Source organism: Belonocnema kinseyi, chromosome 3 (assembly GCF_010883055.1).
Source record: "Belonocnema kinseyi isolate 2016_QV_RU_SX_M_011 chromosome 3, B_treatae_v1, whole genome shotgun sequence".
Lineage (NCBI taxonomy): Eukaryota > Metazoa > Arthropoda > Insecta > Hymenoptera > Cynipidae > Belonocnema > Belonocnema kinseyi.
In genome coordinates this window covers 3,344,781-3,355,765 of record NC_046659.1, presented here as the reverse complement: position 1 = coordinate 3,355,765, position 10,985 = coordinate 3,344,781, and the positions used below count along the sequence as shown (strand labels likewise).

At 31.4% G+C, this 10,985-nt stretch overlaps 1 protein-coding gene across 21 annotated transcripts in view; it reads left to right on the top strand.

The window, feature by feature from the left end:
- LOC117170201 (plasma membrane calcium-transporting ATPase 3) overlaps positions 1 to 10,985 on the top strand; it is a 1,035,667-nt gene that overhangs the window by 652,202 nt on the left and 372,480 nt on the right. For 4 of the 21 annotated variants that reach the window (XR_004466737.1, XR_004466738.1, XR_004466740.1 and 1 more), the window contains exon 15: positions 4,206 to 4,290. The exons of 16 other annotated variants lie outside the window; for them this stretch is intronic. Coding sequence is in view for 1 of the 5 variants with exons in the window: in XM_033356803.1 (XP_033212694.1) it covers positions 4,206 to 4,238 (33 nt within the window). In the remaining 4 variants the exon portion in view is untranslated. Of the gene's footprint in view, positions 1 to 4,205; positions 4,509 to 10,985 lie in introns of those variants that run through there. One more of the 21 variants, XM_033356803.1, reaches the window with a different exon arrangement.

Genomic DNA, 10,985 nt, shown 5'->3' with positions numbered 1-10,985 from the left:
CCCCGACTAAATTTCTTTTTTAGATTCGTTGATAATAAGTTACTTGGATATACGTAAAAAATGTTTGAGGCAAGAGGCGAAGTCGATTTTTCTACGTAAGTGTTAGGGTCACTTTCACTTCAAGTATTCTCAGCATAAAATAATTTTCTTATGGATTTTTTTAGAAATTTTAAATATAGATTCATTAAACTACTATTCAATGATCTGTGAAACCAGAAAGAATTTGGCTATACCAAATTTGAGATAATTGAAGTTGAATTTAGCACCTTATGCAATAGGGTATCAACGGAACGTGTGTGCGTTTAGATTTGACGTAATTCGTATGTATAGTCGTTTATATGAATTTACCCTGAAAGAAAATCGAATTCATGAAATCAGCCAGCATGCATCGTTTTGATGCCAAAGACGCTTGAACTATTTTTGTATCGTTTAAGGCAGGTGTTTCCAACAGTGCTCTTGCTCTGTTGGATATCGCATTGTGTGAAGTTAGCAACATTCATCCTCACTTTTTCACGGCATCTGCCCTGACTGTACTTGTGTAGTTTTTTCAAAGATCTTAAGTTATAAATTCATAGAAGAAATTTGACATTACTTTCAAGTAATTTTTTCAATTTACTTTTAAAACGTACAATTTTAAACCGTGGTATATAGCATGGGTTACGCTAACCTGGCGCGATTTTTTAACGATCTGCCATTTCGTAGGGAGGGGAAGTTGGAGTCAAAATGGGAAAATGGGGTCAAAGTGGAAGTCAAAATTTTTTAATCAGGAACAAAGATATGAACTGTGTTTGCCGGGTGCATCTAACCCAGCAGCGTATATCTCGTTAGTAAACTATAGTGTGTATACCACGGTTTAAACTGATTAAATCCTTTATAGCGAATGGTCCGGTAGCGCAATCTGGTACTAGTAATACAATTGAATTATTGTAATGTAAGTAAAGATTTGGTAAACATCAGTTATTATTTTTACATTGTCTAAATTGCAAGACATAGTTAAAAATGGCTTAAGTACTCATTCTCATCAGAAAAAGAAAGATATAATTTACAGAATACATATAATTATAAAAATGTGACGTTCCGCAAGGAAAGAGCTCACTTTGTCTGTTCAAAGTTGCGTATGCGGGCCTATAACTGGATAAATTCTGGACATTTTTTGCTCAAAGAGAACTGGAAGAACGAGTGACTAGAGCATTTTTGAATTTGCAACTTTGAAAATCCGCTTTTCCAGAAAAATGCATCTGTAGTTGGCGATTGCTATTAGAGCAAATGTTATATCGTTTTTTCTAACCTAAAGCTTGCCCACTTACGGTCATGTCCGTGATTTAAGTATAGTGTCACGATATAGAACATAATTTAAAATATGTTTTCCTATCGACATCCGAAAACCAATACTTTAGACCTTTATTCACAACAACGCGAATATCTCCTAAATTCAATCGACAAAGTCAGCCCTTTCCTTGTGGAATATTATAAATGTATAACTTCAATGATAAGAAATAATTTTAACTTAATTATCTAGATGTTATTTTGAATTTTACATCAAAATCAAATTTCACACTACTACTTAAAAATCGGGGAAGATTTCTTAAAAAGAGTGGGGATATATCGTCTATTTAGTTGTAGAAGGTCGTATGGTACACCATTTCCTAAAGCACTTTTTTATTGCGGTATGCATCAATTATTGGTAATATGGTAAACGAAAAATTCTGCATTACTTCAACAAGGCCTGATGTACTTAAAGGGTCAGTTCCAGGGTTCTACCGAGCCAGCACTGCCTTCAAACTGATTAATTCGTAAGTCAAATGCAAAAAAGTTCGTATCCCATTTTAGAACAAATAATGTACGACGTAAGCTCAGTCTAGTAACGGTATAAGTGGAGCCTGCAATTTACTATTTTTCATATTTCCCTGAAAAATAATATCGTGGTACATTAAATATGGAAACAGCTGCATAAATGGAAATTATCGATAGGTAGTATCAAGAATTGTTTCTGTTTCTTGCGCATAACCTGCACCGCGAATTTCTTTTTAATATTTATTTTTGTAAAACAAGTGGGTTACGACATACTGAACGCGTAATTCCAAAATTTTTTTTTTGCCTCTCCTGTACAATTTTATTTGTATGGCTTACGACCTTATGTAACTAGGTGGACGATATTTTGCTATATTCATGCTCTCGCGTGTATGCGATTGGACACATTCGGTCTAAGAGATAATTCTATACTTAAAAAATAACATTTTACTCATCAGTTTAGGGGTGTCTATGGTATATAATAATTTTCAGCTTATTTTCTTCATATATTTATTGAAATAAAAGAGTCCAAAAAAAGATTCCGAAACAGCTATAATAGTAATCGTCAATTTTATTTTACTTTGCGAGAATGCAACACACGGTATAGTTATAAACTATAGGATGAGATACTCTTTCAGTCATGTAACGTTTCTAGTTTATTAAGCTAATTAAAGAATTGTTAACACATTTTGGACGTGAAGTAACCCAATAATGAGAGAATTCCGAGAAATGTGACTTTTTACATTTCAAATAGTTTCAAGCGTTTTTGAAACAATAATAAATACGAGAAGCTAACCACTCCCTAGAAATCACTAGAAATCGTATGACATCCTTTAAACTATTTTGAATCCCGTGAAACTTCTTTAATGCCATGCAACACATAATCTTTAAAATTTTTTGTAATTTTTAAAACTCTTAAAAATTTGGAATATATAATGTAGGGGAAACTAGCCTACAGTAGGTGCGAAAAAAGCAACAGCATTTAACCGATTCAGTTGTCAAAAATAACGAAAAATTTTCTTTCTGAAATAAAACTTACATATTTATTGAAATATTTTTACAGAAAATACATCTCGAAATGAGTCAATTAGCTGTATTAAACGTTTTTATTAGACCCGGTGAAGAGTCCGATTTTGACACCTCTATCCATCAATAGATGGATAATAATAATAGATATGATAATACTTCCTTCTCGTTAATTATTATTTATCATTGGTACACTTACAACGAAAATCAGTTATTTTTTAGCACATAATAGTTAATAGAATTATTTTACAAAAATCATTAAATGGTGACATTTTTATAATAACCTAAACCTAAAAATTGCACAGGTCAAAATAAACAAACTAACACAACCTTTAACATAAAACAATTGCGAGACGGTCGCAAAGGTGTCAATTTTGACAGCGATATTTTTCGCAATTTTGTGATTATCTACTGCTGTTGATCTACTGTTAAGAAATGTAATGTGCAATGAAAAGTTTCCAAATATTTTCAAATAATAAAGAAATAACGCTGTGTATTAATAAATATTGTCCATTAAACTTCAATCTTTGATTCTTGTGTAAAAACTTTTCACAAAAATGTTTCATTAAGGCAAACAGTATGAGTAATAAACAGGCGAAAATTTTTTGTTCAGGTCAAAAATTATTTTTTGTTCTTACACATTAATTAATTATAAAATTGCAATAAAACTTTGTCAGAAAATATAGTATCATTGCTAAAGTTTTATACTGGTAAAAATAATTAACATTTTTGTCCAGTTTTCTAGTTAAATAAGATTATTTACTGTTAATCATTATCTACTGTAGGTTGGTTTCCCCTACGCTTAAAAATCACGTCTACCTCTTGAATAGATAGATTATTGCTCAGATAAGAGTTAACTTTCTAGTAAATCGAGTTCATTACTATTCCATGCCTTTCTTTCTTCCAAGGCAGTGAATATACAATTAAAAAGAAGTTATCACAAAGTTATATTTTTGAAAGAACCTTTTTTTAATTACTTTTACCGATAGGTAAGTAATTACTTGGTATTTGCTGGAACTGAAATTGTATCTTTTCCATAAATTTAGGACATAAAATAAACTAAAAATTCTAATGCAACTCGGGTACTTAAATCGCGCATAGTATTTGACACTTAAGTTTGACTACTTTTCTTACTGGGAAAGTGACGTGTTTTCGCATCCTACTCGCTAAAAAGAAGAGATTGAAGAAAATATACCTGAAAGGAAACTAAATTTGAAAAAAGTGGAGGGAAATATGTATTATTTTAGAAGGATGAGGTATAAGATACTCATGATGCTCGAAAAAGAAACAAATTAAGGAATCCAAAATTGCACGTGTGTAAGAGAAAGAGAAACTTTGCAAAATATAGGAATACAAAAAAACTGATAGTATGATTTATGATTTGTTAGCCAGCGGAACCCATTCGAGAGACTGAAGTATAACAGGGCGGCAGTCTTGCTCCCCACAACTCTTTTCCTGTCGGAGTACAAACAAGTACGTAGCTCACGTAGATCGCCTGTCGTTGTATTGTCAACCTTATACTTACGTATGTACTATATCGATCGCTGATATGCGTACTAGATTGCAGAAAGTTTTTATCAAATAAAGTTACCACACTAGTTTCTGTCTCTTGCAAATATGTTTTAAATGTCAAAATTGATTCTTAACCTATAAAGGTTGTAAATTCATCAATAAATCTTTGAGTACCCTAATTTTTTCTGTTTAATTTCAAAGTTAATATTATGTACGTGTATCGGAGGTGTCGATCAATATTAAACTTGATATTGCTGGATGATAAACATGATGATATATTGGCAATGATAATGTTGATGATCATGACATGAGACGATATGGTTTATTGCACAAGTGTGTTTTTGTTTATTGGGAGTGGGATGGTCGGTGGACGTAGCTCAGGAAAAGAATTTCGACAAATTATAAACAAATCCTTGTAAAACCGGACATGTAAAGGTAACCACCGTCCACTCGCGCTTCGGTAGTATAATTGGCTGAGTGTGCTGCGTGCCTATATTTCCTTTTTTTCATATTCAACGCAGTGCATAAAATGCATTTGCCATATTGCGTATTGATTTCTTGGAGATTTTACATAAAAGAAGCATTGCCTGTTTTTCCTGACCTTTTTTAATGATTGTTTCAGAAGCAAGTTAAAAACTATTTCCTCGACCGTGGTATTTACTGCCAATACATAGTCCCTTTGTTCCGCTTGATGTCCAACGTCGCTTTTGACGAAATCTTTCCCCAAGAACCTAAGATACTTATTCTCTTTAACTATTATTTGTCATACATACTTTCACATCACGTCCCTTTGTGTGTATGTGTGTCAAGTGTAGCGCGTGTTCTGGTGCGCTATCCATTTTGCATCAAGCACATATTTTGTCATTATCTAACACGATTTAAAATTGTAGAGTGTGTAGTGACTTAATGATAATACTGGGTTCGTTTATCAATTGATGTAATTTGCCTCATAGTGGTTTCGATTATCCCGAAATCTACATAGACATTCCTTCGACCAAGAGACTTTATTACATCGCTAAATCCAATGTATTCAATGAAGAAAGCATAAAAAGTATGGTATATCTTTGATTAGAGTTTTTTTTCTATATTTCATTAGATTCACTTATGTTTGAAAAAAACGAATAGATTAGATTAGAAAGGATTGAAGTGGCTCAAACATTTCAGTCTTAGTCGATGAAAATATCACCTTTAGATCAACGAATGATTCATACAATTTCAGTTTTTATTGTTCACAGTGAAGCGGCGCGATTTCTGTTTATTTTATAAAAAGTAAAGAAACATACTTAAATAAAAAAACCAATTTCTGGTCTTCCTCTCTAAAAGATTCTATTCAAATCGAACAATATTGAGTAGTACCGTTACCACTCAAGTTTTACTGTGTCAATCGAATTAGAATAAAAGAGATTCAAGTTGGAAAAAAATGTTCACCCTTGATACTTTAACAGTAAAATCCCGTCGACATTGGTACCCCATAAAATATTCTCATGTAAATAAGATTTGGTAAGGAGTAAAAGTGAAACAAGGCATAGTTTGTTGCATTTACAAGTATAGTAGAGCCTTTCTTAATTTGATGGTACTCCATGCAGAACGCTTACACTGTCAAAAAATGTACGAAAAACTTCAATTATATATAATAAAATGTACTAAATGCATTCTGTAATAAAAATACTTTGCACATATATTTGTTTAATTTGGATTATAGTATGCTCCCTTTCTAATGCAGGCATTTGAGAATTGATCCGAAACCACGAATGTTGGACGTTTTTTATTAATACTGATGAAAGTTCTTTATTATTTTTATTTTGCATTTAATGTCAATGGGCGCAAAGGACCGATATCCTGAAGCATAGGGACTAGTTCAGGATCGTACGTTTTTAAACTTTTTTTATGTAGTATAGTTTAGTTCCATATAGTCGCTTGGGTGGGCGAGATTCTGGTAAATGGGGCATTATTTCTGAAGTGACACATCGACGGGTGGGTGACCGTAATTTGGAAATTTTTGTGTGTACCATTTATTTCAGCAATTTGTAAATCTGTTGACAGGTATAAACAAAATTGTACCTACTCCATTTTTGAGTATATTTTCCACGCTCTTTTTAAAATTAAATGTCATTTCTTAAGTTGAGTAGTTGTTTTCTGTGGATGCAATGAGTTTCGACGTAATACCATCTGAACAGTGGTAGACCAAAGTTTGATTTCACTCAAAAGAACTTACAAATCGCTACTCATATTCATTAAAACATGCGTCCTTTGTGAATTGCGACGCATATGCCGCACACTACATACGTCTCGCACCTTGCACGCACTGCGTGCGTCATACACTGTGTTCAGGTAATTTTTAGGTAATGTTCCGTAATATTTATTTTACCTAGAATCATTTAATCGAATGGCAATTTTTTATCATTGTTATTCATCGTAAATGCCAATTAAACTAATTTTTATTTTTCAGAATTACCAATTAGCATCATTTTTATATTTAGGATTTAAGATTTGATATAGTTTTTATTTTACCGTATTTTAATTTGACATAATTTTAAAATACCCAATTACTGTTTACCATAATTGTTATTGTTTCAGAAAAATAAAAGATTATGTTAAATAGGAATTCGGTATTATGGAAGTTATATCTTTGAACTCGGTAACATAAATATTATATCACATCGTAATTGGGAAATAAAAAGATTATGGCAAATTGCTATTCAGTCAAATGATTCTAGGTAAAATAAATATTATGGAAACACATATAATTTGTATAATATTCATGCGTCTTGTTTTTTAAATGGATGCACTTCAGTCGTAAAATCAGATAATTTTAGTAATCATAATCATAAATTATCAAAAATAAGAAAGAATAATTTTTTAAATAGAGAATTTTTAACCATACAATAAAAGTTATAAATTTTCAAACGAAAATTGAATAGTCAAATTTTCGGTTAAAATTATTAATTTGCAAATAAAAAAAAGAAGATTCTTCAACAAAATATTTCAATTAAAATTTTTTTTCACTATCACGATGAATCTTCAACCAAATAAATTAAATTTTCAACAAAGAAGATCGACTTTCCACCAAGTAGAGGAATTTTTAACAAAAAAAATGTATTCTTGGCGAAAAAATGTAATAGTTAATATTTTAACCAAAGACGAATATTTATAAAGTAGCTGAATCCTCAAGCAAAACAGATTATTAATTTTCAACGAAATAGTTGCATTTTTAACTAAGAAAGATCAATTTTCTAGCAAAAGTGATGAATTTTTAATAGAATAGACGACTTTTAAGTCACAAGAGGATAACTTTTCTACCAAAAAAGACGAATTTTCTACAAAATACATGATTTTTCACCTTATTACTTTAATTTTGAACTAATAACTGGAATTTCTAACCAAAAAGGTGAACTTCCAACCAAGAAAGATAGATTATCAAGCAACAGAGAGGAATTAAACAAAGTGAAATTTTCAAATCAAAAAGATACATTTTTTAAGACAGTTAAATATTTAATAAAAAAAATATGCAAATTTTGAACAAAATAGTTGATATGTTAGTAAAATGACGTGGGAAATATGACTATCTCATTTTTAATTGATAACGCTACGTTTGCTTAAAATCAGAATATTGATACATCTATTGGCCAGTGTATTACAAAAATAGAGTTAGGAACAAAGAGAGGAATCTTCTTGAAATACATCAAATTATTTTTAATACCTTATAATACATTCACAGTAAATCATATAGATATATTTGATCTAAAGTTATATAAGGCGTTGCAAATCATTGAAAACTAGAATTATCTGTCGACCGATACTTTTTATCAGGAGTCTGATGAAAATCATACGACATCGGATAATTGCAGTAGTCAGTTGTTTCGAATGGATTTATTAAGCTTCGAATAAACAATATCTTTTTGAATTAAATGTGTTAATTTTTATATATTATATTAGCACTAAATTTGATCATTTTTACTCTTGTCTATTAAAATAATTATTTTATTTACTAAGATTTACTATGAATGTATTATCAGGTAAAAAATATAATTTCATGTGTGTTAAAAACATTCCTTAATTTTCCACAATACATTCAATTAGACAAAATAAAGGTCGACGATGGTAGATTCGTCTACTTGCTGGCATTCGGCCTATTGCCCCAGCCTTAAGCCTAATGCCGTATTCGGCTAAATGCCTATGGCATATATACAGGGTGATTATTTTAAGTTGAAACTTTCAAATATCTCGGAAAATAGGCATTCTATGAAAAAATGTTATGAATCAAAATTAAATCACCCTGAGGAGTACATACACTGATGTTAAAATCGGTTCCCCACGCCGCCCCCTGGGGGTGGGGGTGGGGAAAAGTTCGAAATCTTAAATGGGAACTCCTATTTTTTATTGCATATTCGGATTTTTTGAATAACAATTCGTATGATTTGTCCAAAACAATTTTCTCGTTTTGCGATAGATGGCGCTGTAATCGATGAAATTCAATTTTTCTTCATTTTACTTATACGGAGAATGTACGCTTACGATTCTGCAATACTCGAAATTAGTCTTAAAACAAACTACTACTGTTAGCGTAACCCAGGAACAACGACGTGGACGTAGCAAATTTCTGTTCCCTTCGGGGTCCTTGATTAACGTGAGTCCCCTCGCCTCTCACGATTCAAAATACTCAGGGAATCATCTTTTAATTAAAGTAAGTGCTCAAAATGATCCACTTCGGTTTCAATGCACTTATTAATCCGTAATTCAAATGAATTTACACAACGGAGAAGTGTATCTTCTTGAATTTCAGCACATGCACTTGTAATTTGGTCAATCATATTCTCACGTGCTGCCATGCAGTTCTTGATGTAAAGAGACAGGGTACGGAGGAAGTTTAATAATTTTCAAAATTTTCCAAACACTGCTCTGAGACATTCCGGAATCACGAGCAATTTCTCGTGTACTAAAGTAAGAATTATTGGCCACTGCAGCTAATACAGCAATTTCATTATTTTCTCCAGTGACTGTTGTTGTACCGGTCTTTTTCTTAGGTTGAACACTTCCATCGGTAATAAATTTTGTAATAGTCTGATAAAATGAAGCACGTGACACAATTTTATTTGAAGAACGCTGAGTGTAGAGATTGACAGCATTATCAAGATTTCTTTCAGCTTCTCGATACACCAGAACCATTTTAATTTTTTCTCGTACGGCTAGATATTCCATTGTAAAGTAGTATTCGGAATAATCTTTGATCTAACTAAAATGAGTTTTCTCTTAAATGTATTTTTTCTAATTTACTGTATTTAAGGAAAGAAAAAAGTAAACACTTTCGTAATTTTTTCATAGCCTCCACTGACCTCAATCTACAATAATGCCAGAGCTAAAATTTAGGAATATTCAGGAAACACTGTTAATGTTAACGTATTACTTAATAATTACATTTCAAAAACGGACATACGTTTTGGCAAGTAAAATGAAGAAAAAATTAATTTCGTCGATTACAGCGCCATCTATCGCAAAACGAGAAAAATGTTTCAGACAAATCATGCGCCATTTAAGATTTCGAACTTTCCACCACCCCCAGGGGGCGGTGTGGTGGGGGAACCGATTTTAACATCAGTGTATGCACTCCTCAGAGTGATTAAATTTTGATTCATAACATTTTTCTATTGAGTGCCTATTTTTCGAGATATTTTAAAGTTTTAAGTTGAAAAAAACACCCTGTATATAATAGGTTTGTCGACCTGTCCTCTATCTCTTAATCTGTTTGAAATAGAGATCAAGTGACCGTGTATGGCTCCAGCGTATATGCTCTCACCAATGGTAGAGGCAGCTTAAGGCATGACGTTCTAGTGAGAAACAGTGGAATATTTTGGGAAATTTGCTTCAAAACTTAGTATACCATTTTTGATAACAATTGTAATTTAGTATTAAAAAATGGAAGAAAATGTTTCTGTTGGAATTTAACAATGTTTAGATTGATTTTTTAATTGTGATTTCAAATGCATCAAAAATATTGTAGCACATTTGGGTAATTCTTCGAATACAGGGCACTTTTGAAATAAGTAAATACAAAAGTTGTTCAAACATTGTGTTTGGTGGATCGAGCACTAAAAAAAGAGTTTGTGAAAATATTCACACTTCCCATTATTTCCTGTAATTAAGGCTATAATAGAATAGAAAAAAGTCAAAGAATTTTTTTTTAATTAAAAAAGAATGTTTGTAATAAAATTAATATTAACGTCAAAAAGTTATATTGTTTTTGTTTATTTTAATACTTCGCATTCAAACACCTATTTTTTATTAAAAACACTTAGTTCTTATTTGCCTTTAGTCAAGAATTTTTGGAAAACGAACATTTATTATTGATTCTTCCCAGAGAAGACACAAGGTATGTTATGACAATGGAAAACAACACACGAAGGATTCTTCAAGTTCTAAAATAGTATAAGTTCTAAACGTAATTTGATTTTCTCTTATTTTGCGAGAAATGTTATGATTTGTTTCCTTTAAACTTAAAGGAATGAGTTGTGAAATGTTTGTTCTTTAATTTTCGCGAAAATCGGACATTGTATATGTGTGGATATGCATAAACAATATGTTTTCATAAATTATAAATATTTATTGTTAGATCATAAGAGAACATGGCAAGTTTTTTAATAGATCATTTGACGCGTCGC